Source organism: Eulemur rufifrons, chromosome 3 (assembly GCF_041146395.1).
Source record: "Eulemur rufifrons isolate Redbay chromosome 3, OSU_ERuf_1, whole genome shotgun sequence".
NCBI classification, from domain to species: Eukaryota; Metazoa; Chordata; class Mammalia; order Primates; family Lemuridae; genus Eulemur; species Eulemur rufifrons.
The window spans coordinates 57082605-57108262 of record NC_090985.1 but is presented as its reverse complement, the minus strand read 5'-3'; the positions used below and the strand labels follow the sequence as shown (position 1 = coordinate 57108262).

At 39.9% G+C, this 25658-nt stretch overlaps 1 protein-coding gene across 1 annotated transcript; it reads right to left on the bottom strand.

Moving 5' to 3' along the window:
* Nucleotides 1-5093: 5093 nt before the first annotated feature.
* On the bottom strand, nucleotides 5094-25215 carry SLC25A32 (solute carrier family 25 member 32). Its single transcript, XM_069466154.1, has 7 exons — nucleotides 25062-25215; nucleotides 20635-20785; nucleotides 18352-18437; nucleotides 16696-16856; nucleotides 7967-8080; nucleotides 7550-7695; nucleotides 5094-6265 (listed from the first exon to the last, which is right to left on the bottom strand). Exons 1-7 carry the CDS (start codon nucleotides 25213-25215, stop codon nucleotides 6127-6129), a joined length of 951 nt encoding a protein of 316 aa, XP_069322255.1. The 3' UTR covers nucleotides 5094-6126.
* Nucleotides 25216-25658: the final 443 nt, after the last annotated feature.

The following is a 25658-nucleotide window of genomic DNA, read 5'->3' as shown; positions in this document are numbered from 1 at the left end:
TCCTCTTGGTTTCAGTGTGCTGAAATTTGCTTTTTCTTACTCCTGCTATCTGGTCTGTTAGTGAGGGAGTGGGTCTGTATCTTGTGGTGCTTTGCTCCAGTTGCACGCAAAATGCAGTCTACCTTGCAGTCCCAGCCCAGGAGGCCTGGTGCCCACCTGGCTGCAGCCCTCTTGAGACGGACGCTACATGTTCCTGGCCTCATGCCTGTAGCAGTGCCCTGACGCCCTCTGCACCCATCAGCTTTGGCTTTCTGCTTCCCTACAGGTTAGTTCCTGAGACCCTTTCAATGCAAACAAGGCCTGCCCCTGGCTTTGCACCTACAGAATGTCCTAACTCCATGTGTAACAACAGACAATTCTAAACCAGCTCTGGCTCTGGCAAGCCAGCAAACTTCCTCACCACCCAGCGGTCTACAACCACTTCTCCAATGAAGTCTGAATGCCAGAGGGGGGCCTCGTCCAAGTAGTTTGTCCTTCCTGGGGTACTGCCCCCTTAGCCCTAGAGTACCATTTGGAGTTCTCTTAACATATTTATATTATTCTATGATAGCGTAACAATTCTTTAAACTTTGCCTATTTAAATTACTGTTGTGTTCTGTCTCCTAGTTGGACTTAGATTGACGAGGAACCATTACTTGATTGATAAATTTGGGATAAGGAAGTGAGCATGAATAGCACGTTTTCCCCCCTCCTCTCTCTCGGGGAATAAGTTACTCACAGAGAGCATGCATTCTGCCCCATGCCTCCTTGTCACGGTTTCACAAGAGCAGGCTGTAAAATTGTCTTGGTCCAGTGTTGTCTGTAGTTAGATGGGCATGCCAGTATGGTTCTGGGGCTTAGAAGAAGGAAGCCCACTTTTATGTAGATTTAAGCTTCATTCTCTAATTTCAGCCTTATCATTAATAAAAACAATATTCCATGCTCCATTTACCTCTTGTCCATGTCTGAATTAGTTTAGAACTTGGGTGGGAAAGAGATGTGAATCACTTAACAAAAGCAGCTTGTTGCTTTTCCTTTTGATATGTTAATCATGAATTGGTTTTATAACTTCCTAGCCTTGAGTAGAACAAGCCTAATGTCATAATTAACATATACTGAAATTTAACACTAAACATACAATCCTGTAATATTTGATCTCAGAAAATACACTAGGGAGAAGTTTCAAATCATTCAACCTTTGTACATTGGGCCTTCCACTATAAACAGATTTTTAGTCATTTTTCTAAGTCTATCAACCTTCTTCCTTCATGCTTTTCATGTGTTCGGTCATCTGTTTAGTTTATATGAATATTAAATAATGTTTTTCTACAAAACTAGAAATATTTTTAAAAAACTATGTTCCCCAAATGCTCACTTTTCATAAAGGTGACATTAAGTGCCATAGAAACAAGAGTCCACCAACATGACAGTTGATGGGAAAGTGACATACTGAACTTAGAGTCTGTACCTCAGATCCTGCGTCATCCAGGAAGCTTTCAGTTGCAAGTTAATAGAAAAACCAAACTGAGACTGGCTTAACAAATAAAGGAAATTTATTGGTTCACCCAATTGAAATCCCCAGAGATACATGTTGCTAGGGGTGAAGGTTGATCAGAACCCCAAATAAGGTGACTTAGAATGTAGTTTCTTTCTCTTCAATTTCTTATTGTTACTTCCCTTGAGCTGACTGCATTTTGGATGAACTCTACCCATTTCATGATCCTAAATTGGCTTTGAGGAGCTCCAATAGTTACAAGAATCCTCATTCATGAAACAGCAAAGAGAGAATCTATGTTAGTGTATTCAAGGAAAAAAAAAGTTGTACCAGGCATAGTGACACGCACCTGTTAGTCCCAACCACTAAGGAGGCTGAGGCAGGAGGCATGGAGACTTTGAGCCCACCTGGGCAAAAGAGCAAGACCCTGTCTTCAAAAAACAAAAACAAAAAAGACTTTAGAGTCACTTTGGACCAACTGTGCCAATCCCAAACCATTCCATATGAACAGAGGTGGTGTATTCAGATTGGCTCTGCTAATCAGAGCCCATCTCTGGGGCAGGTGAGGCTGATCCCATCTAAATCACAAAGCCCAGCATGGAGAGAGGGGGTAGGTTCCCCAAAGAAATTCTGGCTACTACTTCAAGAAGGAAGAGAAATGGACAGTGGGCAGCCAGTAACAGGTATTCAATGCAGATATTTCCAGAGTCTACTTCCCACTTACTCCTTTAGAAAGAAACTTAAGACGTTAACCCAAACTTCACACATTTTCTGCATGTTACCTAACACATTTTTAGAAAACAGACATAAGGATTAATTAAGTCATTTCACAGTATTTTTATTTCTGTTATTTTGTCTCACTAAGAAGACCTTGCTATGAAAGTGGTAATAATACATGCTTTATCTGGAAGATTTTACTCAGTAAAATGTCCACATTCAAAAGAAAATCCTAACTCTGATGACTCATAAACTCAAGCATACTTTTTAGTTGATATCCCTTTTTTATTGTGGTGTTTAAAAAACATGACTTCCTAAATCCTGTCAGACCACAAAAGCACTATTTAAACGTCATAGCCTTCTTTTCACAAGGTGCAGCACCCATCATTGTCTGTAATCACGTTCTCTGGTGCATAGTTTCACCAAGTCACAACTTTTTGTTTTTGGGTTTTTGATTTATTTTGTTTTTTGGACTGTATATTTTAAGAGTTCTCCTTACAGTTCTGGCTTTCCTTTTGCCAACCTCCCCCACCTCTACCACTTCCTAGGCTTGCAGTATTTTTTCTAGCTGAAGTTCTTTAGCTTTCTTTTATCTGCCAAAATCCAGGAAAGAAGCACCCATAGTGAAATGAATACTTGTAGTCAGCCCACCTCCTAAGCTGCCTGCAATCTGTCGTTAGCCACTATAATTTGAATCTGCTTCAAGTTATCAGTGGCATCAATCTTTATCCTACTGAAATATTTACATGGTTGATAACAACCTTTTTTCAGTTTGCTCCTCTTACCTGATTGGTCTTCCTGTCACCCCTAAGTAGCCATGTCTTTCTATTCTAATCACTCTCACTTCTCTTCTACTCAATACCTAGACAAATTTAGTAAGGCTCCTTGTTCTGGCCCCAACCTTTCAGCTTTCCCTTCCATTTCATCCTTTCATTACCACATTGATTGAAAATTCACTGCTCAAGACAGGTCACCTGTGCTTTCTTTTTTTCCATGGCCCCCTCAAGGTTCCCTTTGGAATCTCTTCCTTCAAGACCCACCTTAAATGCTTTCCCCTCCAGGAACCCTGCTCTAGTTCCCCCCAAGCTGTAAATCACAACTTCTAACTCCATCAACCAGGTCCAAGCTACCATTAGTTCTTGACTAGACTTTTGTATAATAAAAACTGCTTAACTAGTACCCTGCTTCCTGTTCCCTAACTGTTTCTCCATACAATCACCAAAATGATCTCTCACTTCTCACCATGGACTCTAAGGCATGACAAGATCCGGCTTCTGCTAATGTTTGGCCCAGGTACTGTGCTAAGTGTTTATTTAAATGAATTCATTTAATCCTCTTAATAACCCTACAGCTATGTACTTTTAATATCCTCCTTTTTCGCACATGCTATTGGTGACTCACTCAGCCAGATCCCTTTTACAGAGACAGTGCACTCATACCCTAGCTGCTCTAGGTGTTGGCTGCTAACAGCTCACACCTCCACCCTTATTTAGAAGATTGCCCTGGGCTGAGGAGCGGCAACAAGTCACTCCTCTAGCCCTTCTTCCCATAGCTGGCAGTCAATGACTTCATGATATGGGAACCTAATGGCCCACCCTCCTCACCTCTGGGCAGGAAAGCTACTCCAGTACAGTTCATTCTGCAGAGTGCCCTGCAGGGTCACGGTGAGGCTACACTACTCCTGAAACTCTTCTTCCCTTGCCTTACCCCGTTTTTTATACTCCGTTCCTGATTTCTCCTAAGAGCACTCTCTTAATCACTTAACCAAGAATCCCCATCTCAAGCATTGCTACACAGGAACTGATCTAAGACACCATTTTACAGATGAAGAAACTTAAGACAAAGAGAGGTGAAATGATTTGCCTAACATCAAAGAGAAAGTAGGAAACCTGAAATTTGAAGCCAGGCAGTCTGGTTGTCCAACCTGAGCTCTTTCCCACCATACTATAGTGGCCTCTTCACCAACCTCCTCTCTCCCCTGACTCATCTCCTCTAGCTAAGTTTAACTCCTGCCTCGGGGACTTTGTTCTCCCTATTCTCTCTGCCTAGAATATGTTTCTTCTATCTCATTGTGGCTTGCTTCCTCTTTGAAAATGTTTCAAATACGCCCTCCTCATAGAGCCTTTTCCTGACTCAACCACACTACTTAAAATAACAACACTATCCCCAACTCTGCTTTAGTTTTATTTACAGCATTTAATGCCTGAAACTATAATATACATATATTTTTCTGTCACTCACATTAAAATGAAAATTCCCTGAGGCCAGCAATATTGTCTAGCTTATTTACTGCTACATCCTCAATGCTCAGTGACACACTTGGCAGAGAGCAGGAGTCCAGTTACTATTTGTTGTTGAATGAGCAAAATGAGTTCTCTTTACTCAGAATTTACAGGGCTCTGTAGAAGTTTCCTTGCACGTTCTTAATATAGAACTGAGGTTACTTAATGCATATTTATTTATTATGCAAGCTTGTATGCTCTTAAAGGACAAGAATTATGTGTTACTAATTTGGGAATATATAGGCGGTATTCAAATAATGTTGCTATCTCTAAAACTCCAAATAGCAACAGCAGTTTGTGTGTTGGGGATTAATATCAGGATTTCATATGAATTATAGTATAATCTGGAAGTATGAAAAAAACATATCACATTTAATACATAAAGCATTCCTATGCATGTTCCAAGATATTATAGTAAATACAATTAGGTACTTATCATTTCATCTTTATTTTAAAAACAATGCCATTTCCAAAATATCAAAAATAGACCTATTTTCAAAGACCTATTTAAATACGGCTTTGAAAACCTCGATGTTTTATTTACATCAAATAGATGATAGTGTAACAGCACTCATAGATGCTTCTGATAAATAAAAATACTAGTATTATTCTGGCATCCCCGTAGGGGTAGGCCTTTATATTTACAGATATCTATAATGACTTTTAAAAGTACAATCAATAATGGCCATTAATATAATTTTTATTTCAACCTGAATTTGAGCAACCAACGTAGATTAACCATTCATTTGTTATCTAGGCCCACATATCTGAAAATTTAAGTAGCAAGTTAAAGTTTTTCATTTCCACTCAGTTTTCAACAAACACATCCCAAACATTCCAGCATCTCCAAAAGGTGATTTATTTAGCATCTTCAGTAAGTGATTTATAGCCATATATGGTAAATAAAGGCTGACACAGCTGGATCCTAGAAGTAGATTTTAAAAATTGAAAAAAAACTAAGTACCTATTCTCCTCCCCTCCCCCAAAAATACTGGATCCAGGATTATATTTTGAATTATCGAAGTCTCTGGGGGAAAAAAATTAGCAATAATGACAACAGATGTCATATTTCTCAGAGAAGTACATAACTTCTCAAATTTTTCTAGTTAGTGCATCCCAATTGAATTAAAACTAAAGCACATTTAAAGTGAATTTTTTTCTCACTATAATCTCTCAATTATAAGATGGTCTGGATGGACAACATCTTATCCTTAAAGTAAATTCTTAAAGTTTAATTTACCCTGGAAACACACAATGACATTCTTGTAAGAAGCCATTTTCTTGCTATTGCACAAAGGTTAATTTTAAAGCCAATCCAGGCAAATAAGTTCAGAAAAGGCAGCATGTCCATTTAATCCATTTATCAAATGTTGCAAATCAGATTCTACTTGAACAGTGAAATGGAGAAATTTGTAAAACTCTACATTTGCTGTCAGTTTTAGCATTGTGCTGATGGCAGTCATTTCAGGCAGAGGTAGCCAAGGGCAAAAAGCAGAAAAACATTGCAAGGACTTAGCAGTTTTTTGACTTCTAAAAATTACAGACCAATTTTGATTATGAACCAAGTTGCTATGCAGCATTCTTCTGAGTTTATGCCTCAAACACAAAGGAGCTTGTTGCCACCTTGAGCAGATATATTGTAATTATCTTCTCTTAGCTTACTTTCTTTTCCCTCAGGTCAAGTAAAAAATGTGAGACATTTTCATATACCACAAAGGTAATACAGCAGGCTGGAGTCACTCTAATCAAATTGGGGGCAATTCCTTTGTAAAATCCACCGAGGCCTTCTTTCCTTTAGAAAGAAAAATAGACAAATGTTTAATTTCCTAAATAGTTAGCTTGAAAACACAAAAATTTAACTGACAAAAGGCATGGAGCGAGCAGTCAAACCTCACTCTGATTTAAAGTCCATGTTTTCAATGTCCTGAAAAAATGTAGTTTACTAGCCATTTGCAGAGGCTTACATTCCTTTTATGGACTGACTGAGGAAAAAAGAATAGGAATACCTCAAAACTGAACTAAAAAGTGCTTTAAATTAACCATCTTTCAAATGCTTTTAAATGTATGAACATACAGGAGTTTTAACTGATTTCATGTAGGCACTGAAAATCTCATAGTTGGCTGGGTGCAGTGGCTCTTGCCTGTAACCCCAGCACTTTGGGAGGCTGAGGTAGGAGGATAGCTTGAAACCAGGAGTTCAAACCAGCCTAAGCAACATAGTGAGACCTTGTCTCTACAGGAAAAAAAAAAAAAAATTGTTTTAAATTAGCCAGGCTTGGTGGTGTGGGCTTATAGTCCCAGCTACTTGGGAGGCTGAGGCTGGGAGGATCACTTGAGCCCGGGAGTTTGACATTACAGTTAGCTATATTTGTACCACTGAACTCCAGCCTGCACAACCTAGGAAGACCCTGTCTATAAAAATAAAATGTAATAAAAATCTCATTGCTTATATAAATGCTTGACAACACTATAGCACACAGAAAAAGAAAACTTTATTTCCTTAATGCCTAGAATAGGGGATACCACCTAGAAGGTTGTCACTTAGGTTCTCATTAAATGTTGAATTGAACTAGATTTAAAATTCTAAATATTCTGCTTTGGCCTGTGAGAATTAAAGGGAAATATAAGGATGTCTACCTGTAACAGTTTAACTAGTCTCATACTGAAGAACAAGCATCTCTTCCATACATGGAGACAAGTATTTGCAAAAGTTATGGTGTCAGTAGCAGGTGTAGGGCCTCCTCGAATGTATTAAACTAGGTTTATAACTTCTTATATTCAATGCCATTCAAATATTTTATAACACCTAAATTTTGTTTAATTAATTTTTCAAAATATTTTCACAACTCATTTGATGTTTGTAACAACTTTGTTAGCTCAGATAGTCTAATTTTACAAATGAATGAATCAAACTTCAGAAAGATTCAAGTCTACAGTCATATATGGAGTAAATGGGAAAGCAGGGACCACCAGCCATGCTTTCACCACAGCAAACTGGCCTTTGCTATAAAACTAGACAGTCTAAGCTATGCAAGGCACCTCATCCAAACAATTTTGATATATCACATGTTCTCACCTCCATGTCTTTGTAATTACATCCATTACACCACTGTAAAACCTGTGTTGATCCTGAAGACGAGCTCTCACGACTTGATATGGGTATGTTGCTGCTACAGCAAATATTTTGGATAGTGCTGCAACAGATATATATTCTACTGTGCTCTAAAATGACAACATAAAACATTTATATTTTTCTTTAGACAGGATTTCTTTAAAAATATATAAGTAAAAATTATATAGAAAACATTTTAATGAATCTTTAAGGGGTTCTATTTTTAACATTTGCATGGCATTAGCACATAAAATACTCAACTATTAATTACTTTAGCGGCAGTCAGTACTTAGTAATACTAACAAAATATGCATAACAAAATTTCCACCTATTAAATGCAAATAAAAGTAAATGATAACATTTTTATAAGAATTATCTTACCAACTGGGCTTCCGGTAATCTACTGATGTGCTGGTTGTACTTCAACTTTAGCAATTCATATGCCATAAACTGAAGGGCACCATGGGATGTTCCAAACAGCCCAGGAATAAATCCCTAAAAGGGAATGGTTAAGGTTTATATTTTCATAATAGTTTTTCTATAAATAGTATACATATAAACATAAAGAAGACCTACACTATCAAGAACTGGGGTGTGAATGGGAGATTAAATTCTGGAAAGTTAAGAAAGTAAAGGTAATATTAATTCAATGGACTGAGCATAGGTATTCTAAATGAACAAGGTAAGAAGTGATGAAAAAGAACACAGAATTAAATGATATATTTCTAAAGTTTTTGCCCATAAGTCAGTAATCCACACCAACCTTATAACGTTAATGATTTTAAAAGCTATTACACAGTTCTTAGAAAACAAAGTAAAATTCCATGTACCTAATTTTGATTTTAAACTGTACGCCAAAAAAAATTTCATGGGGATAAACAAGAGGTGAGAGTGGAAGGTAAAGAAGTGGGAAATAAAGAGAAAACGAGTTATAAAATCAGAAAACAGATCTATCTTATTGCCACAAGGAAGAAATTTTTTAAATACTATAACAGGCAAGGGGCTGTGTTTAAGTCTCAATAAAATAAGATTCTGTTAGATCTGCTAATCTCTTCTCCATACTATGTTATCCCAAGTTCCCAAAAGATGAGCTTCCAAGGAGTGGAGTAAGAAATAGGCAACCTGGTTGTGTGACTTATCCAAAAGATACTTCACAAAAGTTTTCAATAGTGCTCACATCATCCCTATCATGATGATATATTTTATGGTAATGAAAGTAAACAGCTTAAAGTACAATTTCAACATTACAAACTAGATTTCACGGAGGGGAAAGATGGCGGAGTGGTGGTGACTGCCTGGATCTGCGCTCCCGGTGAGGAAGTCATCGATCCGGACCTGCCACAACGCTAGAGGACCACTCCCACACAGGAACAGCGGTGTGAATCCACGGAAAATCAACATGGGACAAAACAGAGCGAGTGAGGTCTAAGGTGAACGAAAATTAGGATCTCAGGATTCTGCGGAGCGCGGGTCAGCTACACCCGCCCTTAGGTGGGGCGGGTGCAGCCTCTTGGGACAGCGGCTTGCTCTCCTCAACGACCTCCGCTCCCAATTGATTAGAGCCCTGCCTCAAGCCAGGGCAGAATCACCGAGGGAGACGTGGGGCATTGCAGACAGGAGGCTTTTTCGGGAAAATACCTTAGAACCTGGGGGCTCTCAGCTGAGACAGCGCTTGGCGAGGAGGGACCGATCTGCACCAGGGCGGAAAAACACAAAACATCCCCGGACAGCAAATAGCGTTGTACCCCGTGCTGCCTTTTGCGGCGGTTCTCCAGCTGGTGACCCCCAGTGCGCGTCCTTGCTCGCCAGCCCCCGGGCAGTGGCGGTCTCTGCCTGCCGGGGAGCCGGTCCCCTCCAGCCCCGGAGCTCTGCAGGCGCCATCTTGAAAGCGAAGGCGAAACCGCTGGGGAGCCATAAAGTGCCGAGCGGCTCTCTCTGCCCGGCGCCCTCCGCTGATCTCTGAACCAACGCCAAGAGGGCGGGATATGCATGAGCACGCTGGGTAGCAATAAAGGGTGAACAGCATGGACCCTGGGGGAATCTCCGCCCGGGACGCGCTCAGCATGAAGGGGCGGAGCTGTGCTAAGGCGTAAAAAAAAAAAAAAAGAAGAAGAAGAATAGGCTCGCCGAACTATATATTTTATTCTTGGTGAATTTTTACTGGGTTTTTTTGTGGCGGCTCACGAGCCGGACAGCCTCGGCGGGCACCTTTGCCCTCTGGGCCTCTGGCTGCCGCGACATTTTGAGCGCGGAGGCTGGATCCCCACCACCCCAGGAGCTCTGCAGACACACAGATGCCATCTTGAAATCGACCGTGAAACTGCTGGGGACCCAGCCGGGTGGGCGTGAAGGGGCGGAGCTGCGCTAAGGTGTAAAAACAAAAACTTTGAGTCGCTGAACTATATACTTCAAATTTGTATATCTTTTTGCTGTGTGGTGTGGTGCTGTGTAGTTTTGGTTTTGTTGGTGTTTTTGGTTTGGTTTTTGTGTTTCTTTTCTTTTCTTTTCTCTTTCTTTTTCTTCTCTTTCTTTTCTTTCTTTCCTCTTCTTTTCTTTTCTTTCCTTTTTTTTTTTCTTTCTTCTCTCTTTTCGCCTTCTAACTGGGGACCCACGGTGAGATTTGGAACGGGCCAGGCCCCTGGCTGTGGTACATACCAGATCCTGAGCAGTCACCCCCAGCACCGGCGATCTGCGGGCACGCAATCGTCATCTTAGGGCCCACAGCCAAGTCACTGCGGAGCAATAGGGTACCAAGAGGCTCCCTGGACGGCCCCCTCCCCTGGTCCACAGTCCTTATATAGGGGCCCCGCCCATGTGTAAACACTGAATACTTCTCCAGAAGCGAGAGTGTGGAACCTGATCCCTGGGGACATTGGGCCAAGGCAGACTTTTGCCCGTGGGAGCTGCAGCAGCTGGGGCACTGAGCGAGCAAGGGCACCGTCCACTCCCCATAGCTAGTATCTTTCCTGCGGATAGACAGAAACCTGCCCTATAGAGGAAGAACCAAAGGGAAACAAACAAACAAAGAGAATTTCGGTCTACTACTAGTGTGGACCCTGCCTGCCTTCTGAAAAACCACAACACAGTGTCCTAACTCGCCAAAGCGGTCTTGGATCACTCCAATCCTCTAGGATTGGACCCATCAGAAGCAGTCTCCCAACTGAAATAGAAAAATCTCTAAACAATACACAACAGTCTCTCCCTCTTGCCAAAAGAAGCAACATACCTAGACTGCTTCACAGCCTAAGAACAGAGCACAAAGAGCGCTGTTAACCAGACTAAATCTATAAGAAAAGATCCAACGATAAATCTAGATGGGAAGGGCTGAGCGAAAAAACACGGGGAGCACAAAGAATCAAATGGAAAGCTCATCCCCAAAGAGAAATACCAGCTCTCAACCATTTGACACAAACCAGACTCAAAACACCAACATGTCACAGGAAGAATTCCAATTATGGATCATAAATAAGCTGAATAATACACAAGAATCAATGGATAATCAACACAAGGAAAGCACAAAAAAAAATACAGGATTTGGAGGAAAAAATCACTAAAGAAATTGAAATATTGAAGAAAAACCAAACTGAACTCCTAGAAATGAAGAATTCACTCAGAGAGCTACAAAACACTGTGGAAAGTCTCAAGAGCAGGGTAGATCAAACAGAGGAAGAATCTCAGAAGTTGAAGATAACTCTTTCAAACTAAATAAGTCAGTCACAGAGATAGATCAAAAAAGTAAGAGAAATGATCTGAGTCTTCAAGAAATGTGGGATTATGTGAAGAAACCTAACTTGGGAGTTACTGGCATTCCTGAGGGTGAAGAAGATAATAAGCAAGGGTTGGACAAGCTATTTGAAGACATAATCGAGGAAAATTTTCCAGGCCTTGCCAATGCTCTAGACATACAGATTCAAGAAGCTCAAAGGACCCCTGGGAGATTCATAGCAAATAGGAAAACACCACGCCACGTAGTCATCAGGCTGACCAAAATATCCACTAAAGAGTCCCTTCTCCGAGCCGTAGGGAGAAAGAAACAAGTAACTTACAAAGGAAAACCCATCAGAATTATGCCAGATTTCTCAGCTGAAACCTTACAAGCAAGAAGAGGTTGGGGCCCCATTTTTACGCTTCTGAAACAGAATAATGCCCAGCCTAGAATCTTGTACCCAGCTAAGCTAAGTTTTCTATACGAAGGAGAAATTAAGACATTCTCAGATAAACAAAGGTTGAGGGAATTCACCAAGACAAGACCAGCCCTCCAAGAAGTACTCAAAAGAGAGTTACACACGGATCAGCACAAGAAAGACCCACGAAAGTAAAACTACTCAAGAGCTAAAGATCAAATTCCAGATACCACAATGGCTCAGGAGAGAAAACATCGCAATGAAGTTCTACCCAACAAGCTGAACAACAAACTGTCTCACTTATCAGTTTTCTCAATAAATGTGAATGGCTTGAATTCCCCGCTCAAGAGACATAGACTGGCCCAATGGATAAAAAAACACAATCCAAGTATCTGCTGTCTTCAAGAAACTCACCTAACCTGCAAAGATGCATTTAGACTGAAAATAAAAGGATGGAACTCGATATTTCAAGCAAACGGTAGCCAAAAGAAAGCTGGTGTGGCGATCTTAATTTCCAATAACTTAGCTTTCAAACCAACAAAAATAATAAAAGACAAAGATGGCTACTACATACTGGTTAAAGGCACAATTCAAACAAGAAGCCATGACTATACTCAATATATATGCACCCAACCTAGGTGCACCTAGATTCATAAAGCAAACCCTACTAGATCTGAACCAAATGATAGGTAACAATACTGTAATAGCTGGAGACTTTAACACCCCACTGACAGTACAGGACAGATCCTCTAAATAGAAAATAAACAAAGACATAATGGACCTAAATAGAATGCTAGAACAAATGGGCATGGCTGACATCTATAGGACATTCTACCCAAAGTCCACAGAATATACATTCTTCTCATCAGCTGACGGGACATTCTCTAAGATTGACCATGTCCTAGGACATAAAGCATGTCTTAAAAAATTCAAAAAAAATAGAAATTATACCATGCATCTTCTCAGATCACAGTGGAATAAAAGTAACAATGAACACAAACAGAAACCCTCACTCTTACTCAAAGTCATGGAAGCTAAATAACTTTCTCCTGAATAATCATACTATAAAGGAAGAAATCAAGATGGAAATCAAAAGTTTCTTTGAATTAAATGACAATGGAGATACAACTTATCAAAATCTATGGGACGCAGCTAAAGCAGTCCTGAGAGGAAAATTCATATCCATAAATGCCTATATCAAAAAGACAGAAAACCTGCAAATAGACAACCTAACGAATAGACTCAAAGAGCTGGAGAAAGAAGAACAGAATGACCCCAAACCCAGCAGAAGGCGAGAAATTACTAAGATCAAATCAGAATTAAATGAAAAGGACAACAAAGAAACTATAAAGGAAATTAATAAAACAAAAAGTTGGTTCTTTGAAAAGATAAACAAAACAGACACACCTCTGGCTAGACTAACCAAGAGCACAAAAGTAAAATCTCTAATAACCTCCATTAGGAACATGAAAGGAGAAATCACAACTGATGCTACAGAGATACAAGATATCATCTATGAATTCTACAAGAATCTTTATGCACACAAACTGGAGAATGCGGAGGAAATGGACAAATTTTTAGAAACACATAGTCTTCCCAGGCTCAACCAGGAAGAAATAGAGTACCCGAACAGACCAATATCAAGAACTGAAATCGAAACAGCAATAAAAAACCTTCCCAAAAAGAAAAGCCCTGGTCCAGATGGGTTCACACCTGAATTTTACCATACATACAAAGAAGAACTGGTGCCCATCCTACATAAACTATTCTCCAATATTGAGAAGGATGCAATTCTCCCCAACACGTTCTACCAAGCCATTATAACATTGATACCAAAACCAGGAAAGGACGCAACAAAAATAGAGAACTACAGACCAATTTCTCTCATGAATATAGATGCAAAAATTTTCAATAAAATCTAGCAAATCGAATCCAAGTACTTATCAAAAAAAATAATCCACCACGATCAAGTGGGCTTCATCCCAGAGATGCAGGGGTGGTTCAACATACGTAAATCTATAAATGTAATTCACCACATAAATAGAAGCAAAAACAAAAACCATATGATATTCTCATTAGATACACAAAAAGCATTTGACAAAATTCAACACCCTTTTATGATAAAAACGCTTAACAAAATAGGAATTGATGGAACCTACCTAAAAATGATACAAGCCATATATGACAAACCCACAGCCAACATCATTCTGAACGGGGAAAAATTGAAAGCACTCCCACTTAGAACTGGAACCAGACAGGGCTGCCCACTGTCCCCATTACTTTTCAACATAGTATTGGAAGTCCTTGCAAGAGCTATCAGGCAAGAGAGCAGAATCAAGGGAGTCCAAATAGGGAAGGAAGAGATCAAACTCTCACTTTTTCCTGATGATATGATGTTATATCTGGAAAACCCCCAGGATTCAACCATGAGACTCCTGGAATTGATTAACGAATATAGCAAAGTCTCAGGCTACAAAATTAATATACACAAATCAGAGGCATTTATATATGCCAATAACAGTCAATCGGAAAACCAAATTAAAGACTCAATACCCTTCAAAATAGCAACAAAGAAAATAAAATATCTAGGTATATACCTAACTAAAGAGGTAAAGGACCTCTATAAGGAAAACTATGAAACACTGAGAAAAGAAATAGCAGAACTTACAAATAGATGGAAAAATATACCATGCTCGTGGATCGGAAGAATCAACATTGTTAAAATGTCTATACTACCCAAAGTGATCTACAGATTCAATGCAATCCCTATTAAATTACCAACATCATTCTTTACAGACGTAGAGAAAATAATTAATTATACACTTTGTATGGAATCAAAAAAGACCCCGTATAGCAAAAGCAGTTTTAAGCAACAAAAACAAAATGGGAGGTATTAATTTGCCAGACCTCAAACTATACTACAAGGCCGTGGTTCTTAAAACAGCCTGATACTGGCACAAGTACAGGGACACAGACCAGTGGAACACAACAGAAAATCCAAATATAGAACCATCCTCATATAGTCACCTAATTTTTGACAAAGCGGGAAAGAATATACACTGGGGACAAGAATCCCTATTCAATAAATGGTGCTGGGAGAATTGGTTAGCCACTTGTAGAAGACTGAAACAGGACCCACAGCTTTCACCTCTCACAAAAATCAAATCACGGTGGATAACAGACTTAAACCTTAGGCGTGATACAATCAGAATTCTAGAAGAAAATGTAGGAAAGACTCTTATAGACATTGGCCTAGGCAAAGAATTTATGAAGAAGACCCCCAAGGCAATCACAGCAGCAACAAAAATAAATCAATGGGACATGATTAAATTAAAAAGCTTCTGCACAGCCAAAGAAACAGTCACGAGAATAAACAGACCACCTACAGAATGGGAAAAAATTTTTGCATACTACACATCAGATAAAGGACTGATAACAAGAATCTATTTAGAACTCAGGAAAATCAGCAAGAAAAAAATCAAGCAACCCTATCAAAAAGTGGGCAAATGACATGAATAGAAACTTCTCAACAGAAGATATAAGAATGGCTAACAAACATATGAAAAAATGCTCAACATCCCTAATCATCAGAGAAATGCAAATCAAAACCACAATGAGGTATCACTTAACCCCAGTGAGAATGGCCTTTATCAAAAAAACCCAAAACAACACATGTTGGCGTGGGTGTGGAGAGACAGGAACACTTATACACTGCTGGTGGGACTGCAAACTAGTGCAACCCCTGTGGACAAAGCATTATGGAGGTATCTTAAACAGATTCAAGTAGACCTGCCATTTGACCCAGCAATCCCATTATTGGGCATATACCCAAAGGAAAAAAGGTCATTCTGTAACAAAGACACATGTACCCGAATGTTTATAGCAGCACAATTCACAATAGCAAAGATGTGAAACAACCCAAATGCCCATCAATACATGATTGGATTAGTAAGCTGTGGTATATGTGTACCATGGAATATTACTCAGCTATAAGAAATAACGAAGATACGACATCTCTGTGGTTCTCCTGGAGAGTTGGAACCCATTATATTAAGTGAAGTATCCCAAGAATGGAAAAACAAGCATCACATGTACTCACCAGAAGATTGGTTTCCCTGAACATCACCTAAATACACATCTGGGAACGACACCAATCGGATATCAGACTGACGTGGGGGGTGGGGGAGGGGATGGGGGTATGCCTACGCAAAGAGTGCATTGCGCACCGTTTGGGGAATGGTAAAGCTTGAAGGTGCTGACTCGGGAAGGGGGGTTAGGGAAGGGAGGGATATATACCTACATGAGGGGTGCAACGCGCACTACCTGGGGAACAGACACGCCTGGAGCTCTGACTTGGGGGGAAAGGAGGTACATGGGCAACGTATGTAACCTGCAATTCTGTATCCCCCATAACAATAAGATGAAATAAAAAAAAAATTATTCTCATTAAAAACTAGTTAAAGGCCGGGCGCGGTGGCTCACGCCTGTAATCCTACCACTCTGGGAGGCCGAGGTGGGCGGATCGTTTGAGCTCAGGAGTTCGAGACCAGCCTGAGCAAGAGCGAGACCCCATCTCTACTAAAAAATAGAAAGAAATTATATGGACAGCTAAAAATATATATAGAAAAAATTAGCCGGGGATGGTGGTGCATGCCTGTAGTCCCAGCTACTCGGGAGGCTGAGACAGGAAGATCGCTTGAGCTCAGGAGTTTGAGGTTGCTGTGAGCTAGGCTGACGCCACGGCACTCACTCTAGCCTGGGCAACAGAGTGAGACTCTGTCTCAAAAAAAAAAAAAAAAAAAAAAAAAAAAAAACTAGTTAAACCTAAAAAAATAAAATAAACTAGATTTCAGTTTTCATTAAATTCTTTCTTGCCTAAGTTGGCTTCTTTTTAGAACTGACTACAGGTCATTCAGAACCAAGACAACAGAGCCAACAGAAATTACAATTTTCAGTTATTCAAAATACATTATAATAATTTGTTACCTTATACAATCCACGCACACCTTCATATTTATATATTTTCACAAGTGTATCAAACATTCCTTTATATTGCCGCTGTGGAGAGTTAACAACACCATCATATTGTAACATCAAGCGAGTTTTTGTCACCCATAATGGGTTTGTAATGCAGAGAGTCATGGCTCCTAAAATGAGATTTAAATAAGATTACTACGCATACAGGTACTTCCTCACTTATGACAATCCAAATTAAGAACAGACCATGCATATAAATAATGAGATCTCACAGGGGCTGTATCTGAAACAGGATTTTTAAAAAATATATACAAGTAAGAATTATATAGAAAAAACATCTAAATGGATCTTAAAGGGGTTCTATTTTTAACATTTACATGGCATTAGCCTATAAAATATTTATTGTGGTTGAGTATTTATTGTTAAACGTGGTCTTTGAGGAGAGTCTTAGGGTCAAAGAGTAAACACGGTTTTTGGTAGTCGTAAAAAGTTCCTCATGCAGTTAGTGAGAAGTAAATTAAAAAGGAGATGAAAATGTCAAACACTTTCCCTTTGAGGTATAAGGACAGCAAAGATATCCAGATTCCTAACAATGAGGCCTGGTGTAGAGAATAGTTAGTAAGGAGATACAGATGTTAGGAGCAGGAGACAGTATAAACCAGAGGGGGTAAAGATTAGAAGAAAAGGACCAGGAACCTAACATACCTCAATAACCTGTGCTTGTGCAACACACAGCCGCCCCAACTTCATCATAATCTTCCTCAAATCCAAAGTAGCAAATACCCCTCAAAAATTAAATAACTATGTAATGTAGTAAGTCACATTTACATTCTTTTTCTTTTTTCTTTTTTTTTGAGACAGAGTCTCACTCTGTTACCCAGGCTAGAGTGAGTGCCGTGGCGTCAGCCTAGCTCACAGCAACCTCAAACTCCTGAGCTCAAGGGATCCTCCTGTCTCAGCCTCCCGAGTAGCTGGGACTACAGGCATGCACCACCATGCCCGGCTAATTTTTTCTATATATATTTTTAGCTGTCCATATAATTTCTTTCTATTTTTAGTAGAGGTGGGGTCTCGCTCTTGCTCAGGCTGGTCTCGAACTCCTGAGCTCAAACGATCCGCCCACCTCGGCCTCCCAGAGTGCTAGGATTACAGGCGTGAGCCACCGCGCCCGGCCCACATTTACATTCTTTATAGAAAGTGACAATTTTGTAAAAAATTTCATCTGGTTTCTCATTTGCTGGGTTTCCTAAGTAGTCCTTCATTCAACAAATATTTATTGTTATGATTCCAATCTCTGCTAGTGACTAGGTATTCAGAAATGAGTAAGATGGTTCTGGCCTAAAGAAACAGTCCATAAATATTAAGAAACTTATGTATGCAAGGTACCAAAGTAGGCCTTATGAAGACTTATGGGTCTTACTTTGTTTTTCCTTCTGGATAGTATACATATATGAGACAATCAAACATGGCCACTAAATCATATAATTTGAAAACTGAAATTATACTTTAATCAATAAGAATACCTGCTTTCTAATAAATTCCATGTAATAATTGATTAATAGAGTTAGATTAGCATGTTCAAAGGAAAAAAGGCAAATAAAACAGAAAACAAAAATTAAAATTAAGTTTGGAAGGTGATATTTTGTATTTCATACATTCTCTTACCAGCTTCAGCAGCTGAGATGAGGTATTCTGCTGCCTCTAACCGTTCAGCTCTTCCCTCTGTCTTATATGATTTGATGGCATTGTAACTAAAAGAATTCAACATAAGCAGTTTAATTTGAATAGGTATCATAAGAGTAAGGTCTGTTATAAAGTGTGTACAACAACAGTACCCACAAGTAAAAGTAAATGCATAATGCAACCACAAAATGAGAACTTTTTCCAGAACAGATTTGCTAGAAATGGTTCATTGAAAGATCATATCACCCCTCCCTCCCAATGTATATGGCTACAAACACATATGTAAAATGTTTTAATCAACTAGTAACAAACAACAGAAAAACCGGGGGGTGGGGGGTGGGGGGTGGAGGAAGGGTGTTTGGTAGTGCAGAGACTTAGCAGAAAAGGCACAAGAGAACAAAGAAGGGGCACCTAACAAATATGTGCTGAGCACCTATGTTCAGGTACCATCCTGATAGCTATTTAGATAAACACATGATGGATTTTTCTTAACAGACTAACAAGGACCTTAAGAGGTACACAAATAATCATAATAAAAGACAACGCAGACAGTAACATAGACATTCAGAAACTATGACTGAGATCACAGAAACCTTTTTATAGCAGGTGGCATTGAGCTGGATATTGAGAGACAGACACAGTTTCAACAGGGAAAGAGATGAGCATGCGAAAAGTAATGAGGGTGGATGGGAAGATAGAGAAAATTGAATCACACTTGAGCAATAGACTGAGACTTGGTTTTCTTTACCAGAAAATAGCCACTAAATGTTTCTGAACAGGGGAGTCAAATTAGCCTATTTTCTTCAACAACAAATTCTCCCTTCCTCTTGGAAGACTTCAGTAGAATAAATCTTTTCAAACTTTAGCAGTACCATTCTAACATGAAACAAGTAAACTCTTTTATTGTAAGAAATTCTTCACATAAACCTTATATTCATATGGCTTGTCCTTAGAAACCCTCTCTTGGAAAATCTATTCAACTCAATTCATAAAGCATTTATATATATGTATGTGTATATATATACACATATACACACACACATATATGTGTATGTTTTAAGACTGAAAATAATAAAACAAACAAAAAAAAGCTTCCCCATTCTTAGTTTCAGTTTCAAATATCAGAGGCATGCTCAGAGCAGCACACGCTCCTCCAATGCATTGCCACGATGCTTTGTTACACGTTCTCGTACATTCAATAAGCTGAATGTGCCTGCCATAGGCACTTTCTGTGGCTTCTTCAGGAGGCATGTGAGAACAGTTATTTCAAATGGGGTGCTGATATCTGACAGGGGAAGGAGTAAGGACATGATTGAGCTGGGAAGATGATGGTAGGTCGAATAAAACATAAGAAGCAATGTGCTTCAAACCCTTTCAGCCATGCACTGGATTTTGCTTTCTGTTCTCAATAGGGATCGCCTGTGGTACATGCTCATACGAGGACCCCAAGGTCTGCTTTCTCCTGCTTTTCCAACTTCATTATGAATGAAATGTATCTATGTAAGCCATCTCAAATATTTTGGGAATCTGGTTGAGATTAATAAATAACTATCTAATGATACTTCAGCATTTATGAAATTTTCTATTTTGGGGGCACTCTGGAACTAATCTCCCTATAAATGGAGAAAATAACTTATTTGTTTAAACAATCTTCCTTTATCATAACTGGATACAAAGAGAACTGAAATTGATAGGATTCATTTTAGACAACAATTTCAGGCTCCTCCAGTCTCTACAACACTTTACAAAACTACTACGAAATAACAAACTGGCCAATCCAACTTTTTCTATTCTATTTTGACTGCTAGAAATGCTCAAGAATATGCACTCATATGTCAAAACACCTCAAAAATAAATACTGAAGGAGCTCTACAATTTCATTGAGAATTATCTGGAGGTAGCTGTTTTTTAAATGGCTTTAACTAAAATAAAAAGCTCTTTTCTAACGTGCGAGTATTCACCTTACAAAAGTAATCAATTTACATTTCACCTTCCTCAATCCACCTCACAAAAATGGCTTCTGTTAGAGTATTTCTCCAACTCACCCCTTCACCTTCTTTCTATTAAGAACTTTCTTACAGAAAAAAGCCCCTGATAATAGCTGATTGGAAATGAAACTAATAAGCCATTTTGCTCTTTCTGATCCTTCCAATTCAGAGAAACCAATTAAATAACTCATCTTGTTTCATCATCTGATATGTAAAAATCAATAAAAACAAAAATTCCTTTTTATTTAATATTATAAAACCTCCCAGTTCCACTCACAAGAAAAAGTAGAGTCCCCAGGATAAACCTGCACCCCAGACATTTGGGGTTACTCCTTGATAAAGTCCCCGTAGTCCATCAAGTTTCCAAATGGTAGTCAAGCAATGTAAAATTCCTTTATATTTCGGTCTCAGTTCCAATCCATCACTCACTGCATTAAAGGATACACAAAGTTAGGTGAAAACAAAGTTCTAGCTCTGAATCACATATACACATAACTATCACACTATCAGTTATACAACGGAGAGAAATTCAGAAGGCAGAGAAAATTATTTTCCAGGATTGCTTTATACTTAAAATTAATATATTCATGAATCAATCCAAGTATTTATTGAGGGCATATTAAGCACTCAAATAATATTTTAGGAAGGTTAGACTGGCTCTTAAATAATCCAAAAGTCCCTTAGGTAAATAGGTTTCAACACAAGTTTTGTTTTAGCTCCAAGATTAAGGAGTCAAATGTTCAAAAATATTACTCAAACAATAAACTAGCTAGGCACCTCAATGACATCAGCAGTGCTGGCAAGACCTGAGGAGTGCACCAGCCATACATGAGCAGGCCCAGTTCACTGTCCCCTTGCCACTGCTTGATTGTGTACAACGAAGCCTGGCAAAGAACAAGCACTGACTGTTTCACATGCGAGGCAAAGGGGGAAAAGTCAATTTCTTTCATCATTACCCTGCCAGTGTTACAGCATGAAGTAAGATTAAAGTACACTAGGTTTGTCAGAAGACCTGGGTTTGATATCCAACTTAGGGAAGTTATCTACATGGTCTTAACCTTTCTGAGGTTCAGCATCCTCATTTATAAAATGGAGATAAATATCATCTACTTTGCAGAGTTTATAAGGTTTACACAAGGTAACAAATTTAAAAGCAGGTAGCAGAGTGATGGGCTCTTGAGAAATGTTTTCCTATGTACTTTACAATCTTTCTGATGCTTCTCTTGAATTCTGTGTCTCTGATTCTCCTGTATACATTTCTTCTAAGTATCTTTCCATTTTCCTCTCAATAATAAACTCACAACATAATTTCTCTCTTGAGGTAAAAGCAAAACAAACCACAAAAACACCACCTTTGCTGTTCATAGGCATAAATCAATGCTTTCTTTATTGTTTTGAGAAGTCACTTAATCTTATAAGAGTATTAAGTGTCTCAGAAATAGGCAAGAATGATTAGGAGCATGTCTTCAGAAGGGGAGAAAGTTTATCTCTAGATAGGCAAAACAGGTGGTGCTGTTCACATGGCAGCATCATAGTACCTGGCACCGTCTGAGGGCAGCACTGGGGAACGGGTATAACTGAAGTACCTGGCTGGTGGAGAGAAGAGATAGTAGGGAATTAGGCTGGAAAGACGGGCAAGGGCCTGTTATGGGGACTGAATTGTCTCTCCCAAAATTCTTATCTTGAAGTACCAACTCCCAATGTGACTACCTACAGACAAGGCCTTTAAGGTTAAATGAGGTCATGTGAGGCCCTAGATCAGTTAGGATTGGTGTCCCTGTAAGAAGAGGAAGAGACACCAGGAGATCACAAGCACAGAAAAAAAGCCACCTGTAAGCCAAGGAGAGAGGTCTCATCAGAAGTCAACTGCTAGCACCTTTATTTTGGACGTCCCAGACCCTAGAACTATGAGAAAATAAATTCCTAATGTTTAAAGCACACTGACTGTGGCTTTTTGTTACAGCAAGCCTAACTGCAAAGGTTCTTGAAAATCACACGTGAGAGTTTGTCTATGATCTCAAAGCTTCAAATTGCTCAAACTTGGGTCCAAGTGTATCTAAGATAATCAAATATGTGTTTTAGAAAGGAAATTCTAGTGGCCTCCAAGGAGAATGACTTTGGAGGGAGAAAACCTGGAAGGAAGGAAAGTTAAGAGATTATTATAAAGTTACTGAGAAGAAGAGGACCTGAACTAGAGCCTCCCTAATGTCAATTAAAATTGCTATATAGGCTAGGCGCTGTGGCTCACAACTGTAATCCTAGACCTTTGGGAGGCTGAGGCAGGAGGACTGCTTGAGGCCAGGACTTTGAGACCAGCCTGTGGAAGAGCGAGACCCAGCTCTACAAAAAATTGTCCCAGCTACTCAGCAGGCTGAAGCAGGAGGACTGCTTGACCCCAGGAGTTTGAGGTTGTAGTGCAGTACGATGATGCCAATGCACTCTAGCCCAGGCAATAGAGGGAGACCCTGTCTCAGGGAAAAACAAAATTGCTATATAGATAAAATACAGTGACTTTTTTTGGTCTAAATGACCTCGCAATTGTCTTAAAAACACTTGCCATTGAAGAATTAATATATAGATCGAAGTAACTCTCAAATAACTGTTACAACATAGCACTAAAAGATGCCAGTAGGCACAAGCTGAAGATAAAGTTTCGTGCAGGGGAGGAAGCCAAGACAAAGAATGCTAACTTTAAGTTCATTTTTGAGGAAAGACACATAAAGACCTTTTAAAAAATTATTACCTAGCACTATCCAAGCTAAACTAGTTCCTCTAGTCATTTCTCATATGAAATGATTTCTAATCTTTCTACCACTCTGAACACCTCCGAGTTCCAATTTACACTTGAACTCACTGAAAAATTCCAGGTTTGACTTAATAGTACATGCATTCAGGACTAAGCCTTCCCCTACCCCCAGTACTAGATATTACTATTACAAAGTTCTGCTTTTGACTCCCAGACCTTTAATTTAGGCCTCCCATTCAGTCTTAATGCCTTTATCTGTCACCTCAACCCTATTAGTCTCCCAATACTCTGCTCATTTCATCACACTACCAATCTTCTCAGGTACCAAGAATTCCCTTTCTTCAGGCATGATCTCCACAGCACTGCTGTAAACTCACCAGGCCAACCATGCTACTCCTCAGTAATCATCTCAACTGTCACATCTTCTACTCCTAGACGAAATGCTGCCAAAGAGAAACAAATCACACAGGCCTGTACCTACAGCCAAATCCAAAATTCTTCTCTTCATGTTGAGCCACTGGATACCAGGGACTAGTAGAAGTAGTATGGTTGGTAGTTAAGTGCCAGAGGATTCTAGAATTAGACTGCCTGGGTTCAAATCCCAGATCCATCTTTATAAACTTGTGACTTGGGTAAGTTAGTTAACTTCTGTTATCCTCATTTGGATAGTGGGGATCATAAATTCACAGGATAGTGAATGAGATAATGCATCTAAGTTCTTAGCACACTGCCTTGCTCCCAGTAAATGCTCAATAAATGTTACTTGTCAATAGTAATAATCATTATTTGTGCATGCATCATAATGTTCATGAAAACACATGCCTTTGTGGTGTTTTTTCAGGCATTATAAGCCATAATTTTCAACGATTTTCCTTCATAGAATGCCTTCTTGCCTCCTCTCTGGCTGTGAAAATATTAGTCCTTCTATAGGGAACCTCAAGATCTAATCTTCTGTGTACCTTTATAGTACATATGTCCATCAGCAATCTATAATTTTTTTGATAGTCTATCACTCATATTTTGTATTTGGATTTATTCCACTTTGTCCTTCATTTTATTTTGTCTAAAATTATCTTTTATATAAGTCTCAAGCCTACAATTAGATTGTAAGTTTCCCCAAGGGCAAGAACTTTGTTAGATACTTCTGTAGCCCATTCAGCAGTCTACAAATATTGAGAACATACATCAAGTGAATTCAATAGAATTATTAAGATAAACCACTTCTGCGGATTTAATTCTCAAGGCAGAACTTGTAATGAGATAACTGAAATGCCAAAAAAGTTCCCAAATAAAGTTATCAAAGATCATCTTTGAAACTTTTTCCAGACTTTAGTGTTGAGTTTAACTTCTAAAGTGCTTTAACTTCAACATACTCAATTCAGTCAATACGCTTAAAATCATATTTAGATTCTAACTACCTATTATTTCACAGGATTTTGTACCACACTATAAATGTCAAAAAAACAAGGAAATCTTCAAGAGAATTCTATTCCAAACCTACTCCCAACGATCCGTTGAGGATTACTGCACTATCCCAAGAACTTGCATTTTTCCTTTCAGTGGCGCTGCCGAACACGTGGCTACTCTGAGATTTCAAAGTACCTCCAAGGTGAATAATTTGCACGTGTAAGGACTAAGGCAGGAAAAGTGACAATCCTTTATTTTACAAATTAGGTTTTGAATCCCACTTACTCAATGAAGATTTTTTTTCTCAGACTTTTCTACCCACACGCTCCATCCCTTTGTCTTGGGGAGCAGGAATGACCGCGGCCAGACCCCTTTACCAGGCCCCCTTCCTCAAATCTAGTTCCAGATAAGCCAAGGCAGGCAGCATATCGTTCAAAGCTCTCCTCATAGTATGGAAAAGGCAGAAGAGACCAAAGCTTCTTTTTGAGTCTTTACCACCCAGTTCAGGCTGACAGTGAAAGAAGCGGCCCGGTATCTGGGTAGGCTCTTACCGGCGAAGCGGATCTTCACGAGGTCGAGCGGGTGCAGCGCGAGGTTGGACAAGACCCCTCCGCTCACACCCGCTACCAGGTTCTCATACCGGACGTGGCGGAAAACCGTGCTACACACTGACGATCCGGGCGCCGGCTGGCCCTGGGTGGTCATAGGCTCTGGGCCCGCCGACACCACGGCGCCCAGAGCCGTGGAGGTTGGACGAGATGCAGTGGCCGCCACCGTGGCGACTGTCGCCACCCAGCAGCAGGAACCGCAGGGCGCGAGATCACTTCCAGGACCGGCAATATGACCGACGCCCTGGGCGCGGGAGCGAAGCCGAGAGACGCCGGCGCAGAAGGGGCGTGAGAGGGGCAGCCAAACGTCACGCTTGCGGAAAGCGCGATGTAGGCGGATTACCCGCCTCCGCCGACTCGCCGCCTTGCCTCGTCCACGACTACAGCCGACTCAGACCAAAAGACGTGGGAAAGACCACACAGCTTAAGAACCGCCCCCGGCCAGCTTTTGCTCGCAAAACTATGGAGCGCCGCCGATGTAACTGAGCAGGCGCCCGCCTCTCCGTGTGTCACGTGACAGGAAGTAGTCCGCGAGAGGCG